We start from the raw sequence: 17661 nt of genomic DNA on the forward strand, positions 1-17661 counted from the left end.
GGCTGTTGCTGTAAATGAGAATGTTTTCTCAGTCAACTTGCCTTGTTAAATAAGATTTTACAAAATCCCATGAAAGATTTCTCAAAGCTTGACGGTGGATATTGGCATTCCTGTGCAGAAGATGGCGTTTTAAAACCTGCAAACAACCGAGCATAAATTTACACCATTAAGTCCCTCAGGCTAGAGAATGCATAAATGCTGTGTGTGTGGCATGAGAATGCAGCAGTCATAATGAGAATGTAGATGTCCTCTGCCTGCCATGGACGAAGCCTCCAACATGCATGCACAAAGTGCTTACTCTCGTCTGTTGCCGTGTGTCGATGAATAATGCACATATTAATCTCGAAATGTATGGAAGCTTTGCTAATCAGTTCAGCATTTCCCCATCCGAGGTTATCTAATTAATATGGCATCTTTGTAGTCACTGGGCATGGACAACATTCCCTGAAGTTCAGTCAGTAGTAGCTGCAGTAGAAAGAAAGGTTAGGAAGGGCCACTGAGTTTTTTCTTCTTCTCCTATTTATTTTTGTTGACTTTTTCCCAACATTTTCTCAGTTCAGAATGACCTTATCTGCTTCTTTCCTCACCACCATCCCCAGCTCCACCCTCAACGGTGAGCAACCAGTATGAGTCTTTAGTGTAACAACAGAGACAAACTCTTACCACATGTGCACTCAGGAACTCTGACATTTAATAGACGACAAGCATGAAAAGTCTTTTAGCAGCAGTAAATAGTCTGCAGTTCTGCAAATACAGCAGCTGAGCATTATAGCAATCACTCACTCATGTGAAAAATCTGAAGTTTGTGAGGACTTAACATCCCTGTCAGCTGGTGCTCTGCACCCTGTGCTGTTCCTCGGCAGGAACAGGGGGTGCAACAGCTTTGTCTGAGGTTATGACTGGGACTGGACCTTTGATCTCTTGATCCGTGTTTGGGGAAAGAGGAAGCATAGTCTGGGCAAGCAGAGCTGCAGGCAGTCTGGTAGGGCTGCGGGGAAGGGGCTTGAGTGACTCCCCTGGCCCTGCTCTCCCATGGTCATTAGCCTTCTCCAGCAACACACGGACACTCTTGGAGAAGACGGTACGAGGGTCAGTAGCAGGTAGAGCAGGGCAGAGACAGCTTTCCCTCAACTCCAGGGCCTGGACAGAGACAGAAAGAAGAACAAACACACAGACACTTTCACATAAAGAAAACTTAACTTGCTCAATTCAAAATGAAATAAAAAAAATGTCTTTACACAAATGAAAAAAATACAAAACATAATTAAACTTCAGACAAAAAGCTCATTGACAACAAACACAATATAAGATGGCTGTTGTATGTCCTGTAATAAATGTCTATTGGTTTGGTGGAGAGCCATTTGTTGTTTTTGTATGCAGCAGGGTTTCCACCAGTGTATTGTAAACCCGGCGGGCCTAAGCACTGGGGAATTCTATTTTTAAATGTATTTTTAAGATGTTTTTTGAACTAAAATGTGTTTCACAAGTAGCGTAAGGAATAGCTCAGAGTGTAGGTTGTGTGCGTAGCAAGTGTCGTTATAGTTGTGAACATACCAGTGCAGTGTGTGTATAGTTAAGGCTATTTGTCAGTGAATACATGCGACAACTCCTCAAGACCCTAGACCCAACTACCCCTCCCCCCCAAAAAACCCTGATTCAGTATCGTTATTATCAGCTTCTTGTTCTTTTTACTTTGTGATAAGGACTTCTACTGTATATTTAATCAAAACACAGCTGTGAACTGAAATGAGAGAAGAAGAGAGTGAGACAGATAGATAGAGAATGTGGAAGAAAGAAAAAGAAACAAAAACAGAAGAAACCAGAGACAAACAAAGACAACAAAGATACCAAGATAAACAAATACATTGAGCTAAAGGGAAACTAAATAGGACAGACACCACAAAGATAATCAAAGATATTAGAGCATGTGACTCCTCTATGTTGAATCAGTCTCATAGAGGTTGGATATAACTGCAATCACCAGCCAGCATGTACAGACTGTCTTACACACCCACATACAACCAACTCATTAATCTCTCACTTAGAATCACCTACAAGACTCTGAGCACATACATGCACTCGGCTTCCCACTCAACAGGCTCTCCCTCTCATGCTACCAGTGGACTTAATGTGCTTTGCTTAAGGATGATGAGCACACTAGTGGAGGCGGAGTGCCCTCAGAAGAGTTGGGTTAAGTAGCTTGATGCTGTCACCTTTTTGCAAGGTTAAAACCATCACATTATGCTTCACTTTCACCCGACCGAGCTCAGCTGTTAACTGGTTTGTGTGTGCTGCTACGCTGGATTGAGCAGTTTGGTGTGAGGAGGGTATTACAGATACCAGAGCCAAAGAGTTCTCACACACAATGCAGGCCGATGAATCCCTAAACAATAGTCTTCATCACTTTGCTGCCTGTGGCTACAGCCTGGCCTCGCCAGCGACTGCTGCTAGAGGTCAATCTACCACACAGGGTTTCAGTATGATGCACAGGCACATACCTATAACACACACACACACACACACACACACACACACACACACACACACACACACACACACACACACACACACTCATAGAACATGTACACACTCAATAACACAGGCACCTGATGGACAATTAGTGGTTTACCCATCTGTTCGTCTTTGGTGCTTGGAGCATCTGATGGTGTACCAACAATCCAACTCACGCTCAAGGTTAAAGTCGCTGCTGCCTGATAGATTGTTAATCTCTCTCTCTCACACACACATAAGATGTAATGACATGGATGCTAACGCTACCATAGAAGTTGCTGCTTTAACCACTTGCTGATTTCCCTTCTAGCCTTAAGATACGATTGATTGTCTCACCACAGTACAGGAACATGTGTGAGCCTGTGGGATCGAGCTGCTACCGCAGGGCTGTTTTCTTTCAGGTCCTCAGCTCAAAGCCTCCAAGACATTAAGTTATAAGCAGATAAGCAGATATCCAGGCCCCAGAGTGGCAAAATGTTTTTCCTGTCTTCCTTAAACCCTGAATCTTTCCTCTCCTCCCCAAGTCTCTCCTTCCTCTCTGCCCTCCTCTCCATGTCTGCAGGTGGATGTACATCTCTCCAGACGATTCATTAGCTCCATTAAGACTCCTTCCAACAGCTCCCAAGCTGCACTGATTCTCCTAAACAACAGACAGGTGTTGGGCTCTCTCTTCATACAGGGATCAAATATACTTTCACTTTAGACAAAGAGATTAATCAAAGCTACAGAAATTTGTCTACTTATATAATTTAAGTAAAAAAAAGTAGCATGAAAAGATCTTTTGTTCCTGTGCGTGTGTACCTGTGGTATGAGGCGGTCCAGCTGAGTAACTCTGTTTCTGTGCGATGGATGTGTAGACAGCCACTCGGGGAAGGTGGGCTCTCCACTCAGCTGGTCTCTGATTTCCATTTGCTGCCAGAATACAGGGCCCGCTCGCACATCTGCACATGCCTTAGAAGGACACACACACCCCATAGACTTAGAAACACACACACATACAGTGTGGCATCTCTCTGTCTTGAGCTGAAAATCTTCACTAATAACATAAGGTTAGTTTAGTTTGACAATGGTGCCCCCTAGTGTCCTGTTGAGAGATTACAGGGCTTGATAACAGCAGCTACGTTACAGTTTAAGTCTGAAATGTTAAAATGCTGATTAGCCTATGAGGAGCAAGACATGTTTAAACAAGGCCTTAATCATTAAACATAACCACTCCAAAAGCCCCAGTGATCTTTAGTATTGTCGTATTATGTTAAAGGGGTACTCCAAAGATTTTGTATTGGATTTGCACAAAGGTGGGGAACTAAAAGAGACAGATTGAAAAAACAATGGTCAAAATCAAAGCAGCAGAGACCGAGATATGCAAACTTTTAGTCACTTGTATGGGTCAATGCTGGATCCTACATTTCCCATAATGCTACTCAATAGCATCTTTCATTGAGCCTCTTTTACACATAGTTCCCGGTAAATTACTAGGATAACCTCTCAGGCACCGATAGTGATTTTCACTATTCACACATGCAGCTACATTCAAGAACATCTCCATCTTGTGCCTTTACACACATGCCATGGCAATGCCGGAATAGATGGGGCAAGGGACAGTCCAGCAGATGGCGGTAATGCAACACTTATGGATGCCAACCGCCATAAGACTCAACAGAAGAGGGTGAAGCTCACGAAACGCATATCAAATTTTCAAACTAGGCAGTCCTGATTAAATATGAATCAAGATTATGTTACTGCGTTGCCTATTTCTCACCTCAAATGTTTCCTGGAACATATTTTAGTGTGCTGTTAAGCCGTAATATGAGAAATTTTGTGACGCGGCCGCCATGATGAGTCCTGCGATTGGTTCGCTAGCTCCATGTAAAAACGTCTTTCGTCAGATGGACATAACCTTTTAGGTGCTTGTCCCCGCAATGTTACTGCTGCAATGTTACTACAGCCGTACAGGCCTTGTCCCTGAAATGTTACTAGGTCTTGAGGTGGGAAATTGGCGGTACAGATTTCCCTGAATAGCGATTCCTGCTCCCATTCACACGTGACCCTATGCAGGAAATGTTCCCGAACATTTCAGGGATAGACAGAATGTGTGAAAGGGGCTTTAGACACCTGCCAAACCCCACACGTCCAGTTTGTAATGTAGTTTTTTTGTTAAAAGTCTCAAGCCCAAGCCAAGATAACCCTGATGAGATCACCAGGGAGTAAACTGAACTTCATGTGTAAAATCGTGGAGTGCCCTTTTAAGTAATAACAAATTAGGGACGATGATACCTTAGCAGCCAACTGCAATCCGACTTGATCTGCTTCAGCCTCCAGTTTCCTGCTGTAAGGACGGTTGAACATAAACTGAGGGAGAAACAAATGACGTATGTATGAGAACTATAAGATTAGCAAAATTTAGCGAAAGTCAGAGTTTATTCCAGTGCTTTAACGTTCAGACAGATCTACAATAACAATGGCATTACAACATATAGTAACATGTTGCCATGTCAGTGAACATTGTATATCAGGTGTGTCAACGTTTCCTTGCTTGAGAGGCAATCAGGAAACTGTGTTATACAGGATATATGGTTAACATTCTGTAAAAAAAACAACAAAAAAAACATGATTCACAGTAATATGTGTCACCTGTGTGAGCTTGTCCTGTACCCACTGTCCCAGCAGTGCCAGGCTGTCTCGAGGACACACGGCCCAGATGGCTGTCAGCAAAACAACGGACAGGAGGTCCACGACATGAGACAGACTGGCCTGTTCTGCCTGGGGGAGGAGAACAGAGCAATGTGGAATGACAAGGAAGGGGTGACAGAGGAGAAAATGAAGGAAGGAGTAAAGTGAGGGATTTGGGTAAAAAAAAGAAGGGAATGGGATAGAGAGAGAAAAATAGAGGTAAAAAGTTTTTGGGGGATGAGAGAGGCAGCTGGAACATATCGATCGTTCCCATCTATTTTAGCGAATCTTTAACGCTGTAACAGATTTAGAGGTTTTAACAGCCAATCCAATAGAGCACATCTACTGGGTAATACCAAGCCCATCAATGCTCATTCCCTTCATCTTATTAAAATCTCCTTCAAGCATTTCCTCCGAGGACGTTTAAAGTCTCGAAATACCCACAACTTCATTAGACACTTTTTTAGAACAAGAAGATTGGGCTTTTATAGCCGGAGTAAAAACAGCCATCTGTGGAGAATTAATAAAGCACGACAGTGCCCTGGGTCGACAGGACTTTGGTCATCATAGCCCTGACAGGATCAGTAAGTGTTAGGGGTTGACTGTCAGTGAGTCTTCATCACCGGCTGATGCAACAACACTGCAACTGATGCCACTTCAGCCATTACTATACTTCTGAGACAGAGTGGGGGCTGATGATGAATAGTGTATAGTGTATAAGGCATAGCTATAGGAGGTCCGCATACATATTTTACAGCCTTGTGTGGGAGAGACCTGGAAGACTTCCAGCTGTACTTCTTCTCCGTGTGCCCAGGGCTTCTAAATGACTAAACTTTGTTCTTTGTCATATTTGCACTTTAATTGTTTTCAGTGACTCATCCTCATGCAAAGCAAGGTCTTCCGCTATCAACTAAGCCTGTCATATTTCAGAACACCATGCTGTTTTTTGTACACTGCACCAATTCAGACGGAAGAACTATATTCATGCTCCACAGAGCTGACAGATTTCTGTGTTTTCAGCATCAAACTCAGAGCTGTGGATTTGTGTGTTGTGCCATTTAATGTTTGATTCCCTCACACAACTACAACTTGTATTGAATGAATAAATGCACATGGTGAGAGATTGCTTTCTGTATATGAATAAAGTGACAGGTATAATACATTGCCTATTATATGTCCTGCACTTAATATGAGCAGATGAACAAGATATTGTCTTGTCACATAAACTGATTGACTCCCACTGTCAGGTAAAGTACTACAGAAAACTCACATGAAAGGTGATATAATCAAGGGTGGAAAGAAGGGGCCACAGACACAAACACAGTCTTCAGAGGGTTGTGTACTTACAGAGTGTCCCAATAATGCATGAGCCATCTCGTGTCCCAGGACAATGGAGAGCTGGTGAACATCTGCCACAGCATCCAGCATCCCAGTAAACATGAACACTTTCCCGTTCTACCCAAAGCAAAATACAGTCAAAATCTGAGCCACAAGGTGTTTACAGATATTCTGTACAGATTGTACAAAAAAAAAAAACTGTCAACCTGTTTGTGACCACCTGTCTCATCCCGCTACATGTGTTAATTATCCCAGACCTGCAAACCACACCTTCTCTGTGCAACTTATAGTAAATACTATTTACCTTATTTACCTAATATTCACTCATATTTTACTTTCTTAGCTATTTGTCATGTGAACAGGAAGCAAATGCAAGAAAACTAGAGTTTGAAAAACTAATCCGCCTTCTTCAATTGCTGTAACAAGGAAACTTGAGAGGAGAAACAGTTGTAAAGACACACTCCTTCATGTGAAAACCTCCTCACACATGAGTTTAAAGATACAATAATGTAATAATATTGAAAGACACTTGAGTATCTAATTCTTGTTCTGTATTTCTTTTACTGACTGGAAGGACAAAGGCGTTGGTGTTGGGGCTTTGCACCACGTGGACGCTCCAAGTGACCTCAGACATTTCAGGGATGTCGCTGTTTCTTTGCGCCAAGTGCTGCACCACCCGCTCCACCACCTGGTGACGAGGGTCAGTCTCGGGAACAAACAGCTCCGCAAACTCCTCCATGTACTGAAAGACACACAAATAAACAAACATGTAAGGAAGAATTTAAATTTGCTTAAATTCTCATATTATTACGTTTTCTCCCCCTCTGTTCTTTTAACTAAATATAATTTTCTTGACTCACTGACTCCATGAATCTTCGCTCACAATTAATAATGTTATGTTCTGGGAAGTATGAAGTTGACAGCTCATATTTCTTTACACGGAGATCAGTACAAAAAGCCTCTTACGCAGGTCAATGTCACATATATAACAAATATGGGCTTTGTATGTAAAAAGCATGATTGGTGATCTGATGATCCATCATCATCCAATAAACTCCCTCCAAGCACATCATCACCATCATCATGTTTGCTCCCATCCCTCCTCCTCCTCTCACCGCGTCTGAAGTCAGAGCTGCCAGCTCCATGTAGTTCTGTCGGCTGAACACCAGGAGGCGGGTACGTCCTGTCACAGGGGATTCATCCAGGTGGGTCAGGAGAAGAAGGGCTACAATCACCATGGCAACTCCTGTCATTGCTGCCAGTTGCCAGCGGCGCTGCCAGGCCCACTCGCGCATGAGCTGCCGGCGGTTGGCTGGTAGTGCCACCCACCACTTCCTTATACTCCTGTGCACAGAGGGAGGCCACAAGCTCTGAAATATCTTTTATGTAGCTTAAAGAGCCTCAGGCAAGAAATTTTACATCATATACTGCACCAAAGTGGTAAAAGATGAAAAGAGGAGGATGATTTGCCAGAAAGTTTGGCATTTAGTAGAAAAGGCAAGTAGAAAAATCAGTAGCAAAAGTTCCATTTAGAAGTTTAAGAATCCAAACAGACTCACTGAGATGAATAATTTGCTTTTCAAACTAACTATGGCCAAGAAAATAGCATCAAAACATGCATAAATCAGGCTCATGACAATGTACTATGGGGGCCGATACTTTTTGAAGTAGTGACTGAACAAAACAACTCTGTGTATTGCAGGGAGTTGCAAATTCAATTTTAAGCCAAAGTGAAGCCTCACTTATAGTGTGTTCTGGAGCTTGTGTGCCAAAACCACACTATCATAGACAGTCTAGTCCGGTGATTAATTTTTTAGCAGTTAATCAAAACCAATTAATTAAAAGAAACAAGGCAACAATTCCTACAGTAATTAATTTGTTTATAGTCAAATGACACAATTAATACAACTGTTGATTAAGCAATTAGGAATGTGTTCATTATGAGATGTATGATTAAAGAACACTTTCCCTTAAACCAATGAATACATTTATCAATTTATATGTATATTTAATGGAAAATTATCAAGATTTTGCCTGTTTTTCTGCGTCCATGTTATCAACTTATTAAAGGGCACATTTTATCCAGAATAATTATGTGTAATTGCGTTTTTACATGTGCTGTATGTATGGGACATGTTACTTATCGGTTTCATTGTGTCATATTAAAGTTTTAATTTATGTTCTGATTAACCAACACTGACAAGCCACCTAACTGTAAGACTACAGCTCCACTATGTCTCCTACCTGCCCAGTATTATAGCCAGGAGCTTCTGCAGAGGTTTGAGCACCATCCATATGAGAGGAGCAGCAGGCAGAGCCCTAACAACAGCTGAGGTGTGGAAATGGTGTCCGCACTGGAGCAGGACAGGGCCAGACTGCGGGGGAGAAGTGATTTTGGGACTAATCTGGTAACACACTCTCCCAGCATTGCCATGTAATGACAGAGGTAGTCCAGCCGGAGTGGCTCTGAGGTGAACAGTGTGACAGCTGGACCGAGAGGACAGAGACCAGCTCGCCTTCTTCACAGGATGTCCAGCTTGTTTGCGCACCTGGAAGTTTCGAGTCAGGAGTGCAGAAAGGGAACAGAAGCGACCTCCCCTTAAAGCATGAACACAAAGTAAAGCCATAGTTTGTGCCGCGGACTCTTAACTTTCCTGGCTCAGGCGTATAAAACAGCTTCCAGGTCTTTAGTAACTGCAGACGACGCCAACACAGTCGTTTATTGTCTAAGAGGGCTGAAATAAGTCATCCTAAAGCAGACTGTACTGTCAGAGCACGTTAATGGTACTTTTTTCCTGAGTTAATTTGATAGCGAACAGTCATACCTGTTCTCAGCTGTCAATGTCAGCGCTAGCTCCGTGTAACCTTGGTTACCACTATCCAACAGCCGCTAACGGACATGCTTGCAACTGTACAAAAAGTTTCATTTATAAATGCTTATCGAGTTAAAAGCCTTTAAATCCCTTTCCGAAACGCCGATACGTTCAACACGGACTGAAAGGAACTTAAGTTGTTTGGGATATTTGCGCTGCTGCTTCCAGAATGAGTCTCCCCCAGAAACAACTCCGCGACAACAGTTCCGACCGGCCAGCAATGAAGGTTGGTGCTGGATCGGATCAGCCGGAGGGACTATTTGCTAAACCCTCGCGAGATCTTGACGTTAACCTTAACCTTTATGCTTAACCTAACCCTAACCTTAACCCTAGTCCCGCGAGAGAGGTTTAGCCAACCTAGAATTTAACATGTATTGTATTTTTATAGTCTATGGTATTGACGCTTTCTCGTCCCTTTAGCGTCCTGCCGTAGGTTAAATCATGAAATGAAATATTTATGCTTACAAATATCAAACGAATTGATATGAATTCCCGTATGCAAATTTAAAATAATCGCTGCGGTTTCCTTTTAATGACAAGAAACTGCAGCTACTTTTTTGCCTTATGAGGAAGTCAAAGTTATAGCCTGAATTCTGGACATTGTGTTGTAAATGACTACACCAAAAAATCTATCTATCGAGCTATTAGGCTACACCAAAAAAAAAGATCAACAAGAGCACAAAATATGAAAATATATTTTTATTTCCGTGTTAAAATTACACCAACAGAACTGAGAAAATGAAAAGCTTTTACCTACATTACACACATACACACACACACACACACACACACACACACACACACACACACAAACTCTCTCTCACTTTCTCTCTCTCTCTGTCTCTCTCTCTCTCTCACACACACACTTCTACAGGGTTTTTGGTTAAATGAATTCAATGAGAACTCTGCTTACAGTCTGATACTAGACTCATAAAATGTTAAAAAACTAAATGAGAAAGTTGGTAATACTGATATAAAACTTAAAAGTACTTACACTGAAGTTTATAGTGAGTCAACTAATATAGTATATTAAGAGTACAGTCCGATATTTGGTCCATCACAGTAAATAGTCATGTCCAGTTGACAACACAGAGCCCAGATGTAACACTGTGCTGCTGTTTGTCTCTGAGGTTGTGGGCTGCACACCGCTGTCTGAAGCTGAGTCTCCTCCTCCCTCCAGGGGCCTCTCCTGGCTGATCAGATGGTCAAAAGCGAGGTCATCTGAGTCCACAGGTCTAGGTGAGATATTTAAAGCTTCACCTTCTTCCTGGTCAGATGGTTGTTGCTTGGCTATAAAGTCTGAGTGGAAAAGAGCCTGAATCTGGGTGAGGAAGGGGTCTCCCTCCTCCTCTGGTAGGTGCTCCAGGTACCTGGCCAGAGATGACAGCATCTAGAGGAAGGAAGTTAAGTAATATGTAACTTTAGAGTCTTGTAGTCACTGTGAGATAGCCGGATAACCAGCACAGACTTAAGGAAGTCACTTCTCCTTGCCGAGAAATACTACATAATCCCCCGTAAAACCAAAATTTAGAATAGCTTCATATTTACTGTGCAGACATGAAAGTGGTATCAATAGTCCCATCTAACTCATGGCAAGAGTGCAAATAAGTAAATTTACCCAAAATGTCAAACTAGTCCTGTGATTAGACTGATTGGCTAGACTGACCTTTTCCAGACAGGTAAGATGGGAGTCCTTCCGGAAAAATCTGTCCATCTGCACACTCCTACCCAGAGTAGAAAAGAATATTTTAGAAATATACTTCCACCTCCTGGTTTACAAACAAGACAAATTGTTCAATGTCACAAAAAGACTGTATCAACATTTGACCACATTCAGATTGTGTGTCACTCACCCAGGTGTTTGAGAGTATTTATGGATGATCCACAGGGCTCTCCTTAATGTTTGTTCCCAGTCTGGAATGTCTTGTGATGACAGGAAGTCGAATCTGTAGGGCAGCTCTGGGAAGGAAGGAAGGAAGAGAGAAACTCAGTCAGAGAAGAAAATATGCTACTGTGTGCAGAAATCACTGACCTACATTGTCAGCTTCATTTCAAAGCTTTTTGATCTGAACTGTTTTGAAGTTTTGAGTCTTGCTTTATTGTGTGTTTGTGTGTGTGTCCGTTATACATACTCTGTGGACCCGAGGGCTCCTGGCTCTCTTTCACCAACAAGCAGGTAGTTTGAGAGTGGGGGGAGGGATTTGCTGGGTCATATGGGCTCACTATCATCCCAATAAAGGGGGCTCCGCCACGCGAGAAATAACTCTGGAACTGGTCCTGCGTGTTTATATCCCGCACTGAGGGGTTGGGGTGGAAGGAGGGATGCGAGTGGTACCAGCCCACCACACTGAAGCCCAGGGATGACAACACATCACAGGCCTGCGTCTGAGACACCGGGTCCATCTCACACTGCAGACCTGTACTCACACTGTTACACGGTTCTGCCGCACAGATCTGCACCAGAGCACAAACACAGAAACGCTTTTCCATAAAGTCAGTAATCAAAATATGTTGTAAATAAAACCTCTAGCCTTGTCGACCCCATTGTTGCTCCCAACTCCTCCTACCTTTAATACTTTCTCCTCCTTGTTGAAAGTTCCGCCCAGCAGACCGATGACTTCCCCCCGTGACACATGGGCATGCTGAAGATCACAGCGTATTTGATCATTTGAGCAACATCAAAGAAAAGAAATATTGCAAAAGAAAGATAATTGGTTGTATTGTAGAGAGTGTCATGCTTTGTAGGCCAGCAAAAAAAAAAAAAAAAAATCAAAAGCCCAGTTAATTAGCTCATGGTGCACAAGTCCAATCAACTAACAAGTAAAACAAGAAGAAATAGAGCAAGATAATACAAAATACAAAATTATAGTTAACACTTTATATGACACAATAAGCAACACAGGAAAGGTTTTATCCCATACCAACCAAGAGAGAGAAAAGGGAAATAAAATAAAAAATAAGAATAAATTAAAAAAACAAGTATGTAATAAAGCAAATATCTTTAATTCATAAAGAGCTAGCTGACTAACTCTGGACTTGCTCTAAAGAGACAAAACATATAGTTTGTGTGGTTGTGTGCGTACCATGTCCATGATTAGAAGAGTCTCTGCACACACAATAACCTGGAATGGTTCCTGGGGAAAACAAAACAAGAGCTTTTTAACTTGATATAAATGATGCCTAAAGATGAGGACAATTAAAATGTAGTTGCTGGTTAATAGAGTAAGTACTGTACAGTAGCAGTTGGATCAATGAGTGCATGTTACATATAGGGATGTAATAAAACTCATATTTTTAACTGTTATGAGGGTTATGGAGACATAACCTCACATTAAATGGGTGTTTATGACTCCCATCCTATGTGATAGACTGTATTACTGGTGACAGAATGATGAGACAGATGTCACTGACCTGTACGTCCTCTCCAAAATACCTGCAGGGGATCAGCTGGAAGGGATCGACCGATCTAGAAGGAGTGACACCTTAAGTATTTACACATTAATAAAAACAAGGATGTCGGTAATTCGGCATGTGTCGCATCACACTCACCCTCTGTATCTGGGGATCTTGCAGGGTTTAGGCTGCTTCTTCATCTCCTCTCTCCGCAGAGCGAGCTCCTCTGCACTGAGATGCTGATGCAAACACCAACAACACTAGATCAGAATACATACTGGTGTGAATCCCCCAGTGAATGTGCACATCTGAGAGTGTACAAACCTCATATGTCTGTCCCTCCAAGTCTTTCGCGTCACGCCAGTTCCCCCAGATGTCCCTCACACGGCGCTTCCGGGTCCGCTACAACCAATCAGCAGTTAGCTCAAGGTCCGGCAAGCTCACGGTTCGGATATTTGACTTTAGATGTCAGAATTGAAGAGTTTATGGGTACCTACCATGCTCTGCAGCCTCTGTGCCAGCTGATAGGCCTCTAGCACATCTTTGCCCTCTTTGTGCTTGGAGCGGTCCACCACCTTTGGCCGATTATACACTGCTTGTTCTACAAAAAAACAGAGCCTTAAAGTAAAAAGGGAAGCAAGATTCAAAAGATAAAAAGAATAGAAGTGAAGAAGGCTCAGCAGGTTTACCACAGTTGAAATTGATGGCTCCGATAAGTTCCAGGTAGGTGTGTATTCTCCCAATACAGTTGACGTCACCACAGTTCTTGAGGCCGGGACGAACCGATGTCTTGTTCAGGTACCTGGGCTTGCTCTTCAGCCTGTTGAACAACAACAACAACAATGATGATGACAGTTAATTCTGGCATGTTTGCTCATCTGCAGAGTCGCGTTGCAATGTTTTACCATTGATCCAGGATGTAGTTTCTGATCTTCAGATATCTCTCAGGAGTCTTGGATGGTCGTCCCTCAAAGAACTCTGGGATGGCTTGTTTCTCATCCTCAGTGATTGTCTCCATGTCCATTTCTATTTCCTGCTCAGGGACTTTAAGCTCCTCTTCTTCCTCCTCCTCTTCATCCTGGTCTTCATCTGGTCTGTCACTTAGACTCTCCTCAGCCTTATCAGAAGGATCTGTGAGGCAAAAAAAAAAAGCATTTTCCTAACAATCACAAGAGATCATCAAGAGGTGGACTTACATCAAAACAACAGGTGTGAGTCTCACCTGTGCCGTCACTACAGGCCTCTTCCAGCTGTTGTGTTGTCTGTGCGGAGCTCTCAGACTGGGAGCTCTGGCTCTCCTGCTCATCAGTCATATGAGTGTTTATTGGAACAAGTGATACAGTCTCCTTGTTTTTCTTATCTAACTCAGTCACACCAGGCTCCTCAGAGCCAAGAAGTGAAGATGAAGGCTGAGGACTTTGTGGAGACAGACAGCTGTGGCCAGGTTGTTCCTCTGTCTCAGTTGGACCTGCCCCTTCCTGCTCTTGTGTGGGACTGTCTGTCTGGATCTCATGGCCTGTTGGCTCATCTGCCTTACAGAGCTCAGTTTCGAGCGCAGCTTGCGGTTTGTCGTCTGCCTCTCCATCATCACTCAGGTCATCAGTGATGTCTACGTCCTCATCCTCATCATCAGAAAGCTTCTCTATACGCACAGTGTTTGCTAGAGTGGGTGCATGACTGGAGGTGGGCTGAGGAGGTTGCATGTGCAGCATGGGGCCTGTAGAGGGAGCTGCAACTCCAGGTTCAGATTTAGCCTGGAAAAAAAAAAAAGTTAAAAAAATTATTTCCCAAACCTTCCAGAGAAATGCATTTAGTTATTTAACATTTAGAAGCAGTATATATAGAATTACTCCATGGTTTATAACTATAATGTAATCACAACACTATAATGTAGTTGTGAGCTAAAATAAGAGTTTTTAATGTATTTATCATAACTATAACTCCTCCTGTGGACACTCATGAGTGAAGACTGCTGTATAAACAGATTATTAATGATTATGTAGTAAAACACAGTTGTAATAATGTGTCTTCATAGGAGAGGGTATAATTGTTGACAAATACTGTACATTAATAAACATTTAAATATATCTGCTTACATTATAGTGTGTTATTAGCCATTTATTACATTTTATATACAGCTTATAAATGCTAAATAGGTAGACTTAATTTAAAGTATTACTGGTATTGGCATAACACAGAGAAAATTAAGGAAAGTCTCACCTTGTGTTTAAAATATTGTCTGGCATAGCTCTTGACTTGAAGAACAGTACGGCTGCCTACCAACTTGGAAATCTTTGTCCATCTTCTACCAAACTGAGCCTGAAGAAAAACAAAGGCACCAAGTTATTTAAACAACACATTGCTTCAAACACGGTACTGGACTGTAAACAGAACACAGTTTTTCCCAAGACACGAGGGGAAGCTTACCAGTCCCTCCTCGAACAAGTCTTTCTCTTGTTTGGACCAACGAGAGGAAGAGGTCGAGGCCGAGGTCTTGGCTGGAGACCTGAACATGCAACAGAGAAGAGTGTGATGTGAATGAAAGCCAACACTACGAGGAATCAATTTAGTGTGCTCATGTGAATGTTGAAAGAGTAACTGACTTACTTCTTCACTTTGGGCTTGTTGGCATCACTGTGCCAAATATGTTTGGGAATCTCCTCACCTGTCAGATAGTATCTGGAAGTTTAGTTTAGGACCAACACGACCACACAACACAGTACAGGTTCATTTACAACAACAAGAAACTGAGAAAAGACAGTAAAACCATCAAATCTTAAAATCCAAGAAGCTGTAACCAACTAAATTACTAACATTTAATTTAATTCAGTAAAATAATTATTTAGAGCTGCAATGATTAGCTGATTAATTGATTAATAGATCAACAGAAAATTAAAGGGCAACAATTTTATTTTTTTATGATAATCAAATAATCATTTTAGTCATTTTTTACGTGAAAATGCTATATATTCAGTGGTCTCAGCTTCTCAAATGTGAGAATTTGAAGCGTCTTTGTGACGAAGTGAAGGTAAACTGAATATCTTTGGTTTTAGCATTTTCTCTATTTTCTGACATTTTATAGACAAAACTATTAATAGATTGATCAAGAAAATAATCGACACAAAATCCACAGTCCTCGTTTTGGGAAAAAAATGATTTAAAAGTTTATGGTAAGATAATATGTGGCGTCAGCTGCCTCAGTTAGTCAAATAAACAGAATATCTTCCACAGTTACTGGCTCTTTTAGTGTCTGGACGGACAGTGTTTTCCTGTTCAGCTTCAGCGGAAAGATCTGAACAAAAAGAGGAAATTTGACCCTAAAATGACAGTAATTGAAAGATATTGACTTGATTCGACTAATGTGGATGACATTCATGGGGCAGGATTCATATTATCTTCAAGTTAACTTTTGAATATTTTGAATTTACGCACAGGAGCAGGGCTGTCGATCATCATTTACATTGAAAATGCATTGTGAAAGGATCTCTTAATAGCCAGTATGAACAGGAGAAATGATTACAGCAAAAACAACGTGTCAGTGCTCATTTGGGTAACCTGACTATTGATTTAGAGCAAACTTGAACAACTGTGAACCTGTCCTTTCACAGGGGTACATGTCAGTACAGCTACTGAGTTTGTACCAAGACGTGTGATGCATTTGAGGTCTGATAAAAGGATACTGTTCCTCCAGCAGCATCCTCTCTATCACCTCTCTGTTCTCTGCGCTGATTGAACTGTCCAGCTCCCATGGCTGCACAACACACACACAGACAAGAGAGAGTCAACACAGGTACTGACAGTCATACTGGAGCCAGCTGAAAGACTAAGCTTCATGAACTCATACCAGTATCCCAGCGCTACTCTTCCATGCAGACTGTGCGAACTGGTCGTGAACTAAACCTCCTCCGTCCAACTCGCTGAAACAGAAAGAAGAGCAGCTTCATGAAGGAAACGAGGACACACACACATCCACTGTCTCATACACAAGACAGCCAGTACACAACAACCGGGACAACCAGGTGTCCGTTAACTAGCGTGGACTACAGCACACACCACCAGCTGACGGTATGAATGACTATTCTACTAAATAAGTGAGTATCTTTACCTAACACTGTCATCAAACTCGTCTCCCTCGATATCCACATCCACCTCGTCCTCCATATTGTTGGATAAACGTAAACACCGGAGAGGAGAGAGATGACTGGAGGAAAACAGTGTATAGCTTTATTTACAGCGACATCCTGTGGTGGGATGTACGGATTTCTCTAGTGTAGGGGAGGGGTGCCCCCCTGGTGCCCCCGAGGACAAAATACCGCTAAAGTGCCCTCTAAGGTTCCCTCACAAAGTAGAAAACAACATCGCTGTCTTAGTTATGGGTAAATCAGGATGAAGTGCCCTCATAGGTGCCCTTTCAGTGAAAGAAAATGTGATAGTGTCCTGTAAAGTATCCCCACAAGATGTAAAGCAGTGACCTATGAGTTGCTGTTGTAATGGGGTGAGCTGGATGTTTTGTTTGGGTGCCTTTCTACTCGAAAAAAGTGGGAAAACTGCCATTTAGGGTTCCCCTAAGTCTAACATACTGAAGCACAGAATTGGGTGCCATTTCAATGGAAAAAAGGGATTGAGTGCTCTCTAGGGTGCCCCCAGGTGTGAGGAATCATGATAGCATGATGGGTGCCCTTTCAGTGAACAAAGATGGTGAAGTACCCTATAGGGTGCACTGTATGTGAGAAAAACACTGTGAAGTGCCCTTCTGGTTAAGAAGACACTGTGCTCTATAAGATGCCCTTATGATGGAGTAAGCTGGCCTTTACGTCAGAGATGAATGTATCCTTTATGTAGGCTGACCATTAGGAAAATAAGGCACTCTTAAAAC

General features: G+C 42.3%; 2 protein-coding genes across 3 annotated transcripts; both read right to left on the reverse strand.

Moving 5' to 3' along the window:
* Window positions 1-669: 669 nt before the first annotated feature.
* Window positions 670-9625, reverse strand: oma1 (OMA1 zinc metallopeptidase). 2 transcript variants are annotated; one of them, XR_006096842.1, is made up of 9 exons: window positions 8764-9625; window positions 7635-7863; window positions 7088-7261; window positions 6529-6636; window positions 5143-5271; window positions 4786-4860; window positions 3313-3462; window positions 2848-3151; window positions 1053-1140 (listed from the first exon to the last, which is right to left on the reverse strand). XR_006096842.1 is itself a non-coding variant. In XM_042415782.1 (8 exons), the coding sequence occupies exons 1-8, from the start codon at window positions 9144-9146 to the stop codon at window positions 826-828; spliced, it is 1563 nt and encodes a 520-aa protein (XP_042271716.1). In that variant the 5' UTR covers window positions 9147-9624; the 3' UTR covers window positions 670-825. The 2 variants fall into 2 exon arrangements, 1 of the variants encoding a protein (XP_042271716.1); XM_042415782.1 differs by lacking the exon at window positions 2848-3151 and having other exon boundaries at window positions 670-1140; window positions 8764-9624.
* A 577-nt stretch (window positions 9626-10202) lies between these two features.
* Window positions 10203-17033, reverse strand: mysm1 (Myb-like, SWIRM and MPN domains 1). Its single transcript, XM_042415781.1, has 19 exons — window positions 16891-17033; window positions 16630-16702; window positions 16466-16536; window positions 15393-15464; window positions 15213-15291; window positions 15006-15104; window positions 14008-14539; window positions 13691-13916; window positions 13475-13605; window positions 13283-13386; window positions 13110-13187; window positions 12942-13024; window positions 12804-12858; window positions 12476-12526; window positions 11960-12034; window positions 11525-11846; window positions 11246-11351; window positions 11059-11116; window positions 10203-10782 (listed from the first exon to the last, which is right to left on the reverse strand). The coding sequence occupies exons 1-19, from the start codon at window positions 16944-16946 to the stop codon at window positions 10450-10452; spliced, it is 2604 nt and encodes an 867-aa protein (XP_042271715.1). The 5' UTR covers window positions 16947-17033; the 3' UTR covers window positions 10203-10449.
* Window positions 17034-17661: the final 628 nt, after the last annotated feature.

This window comes from Thunnus maccoyii, chromosome 7 (assembly GCF_910596095.1).
Source record: "Thunnus maccoyii chromosome 7, fThuMac1.1, whole genome shotgun sequence".
Classification (NCBI taxonomy): Eukaryota; Metazoa; Chordata; class Actinopteri; order Scombriformes; family Scombridae; genus Thunnus; species Thunnus maccoyii.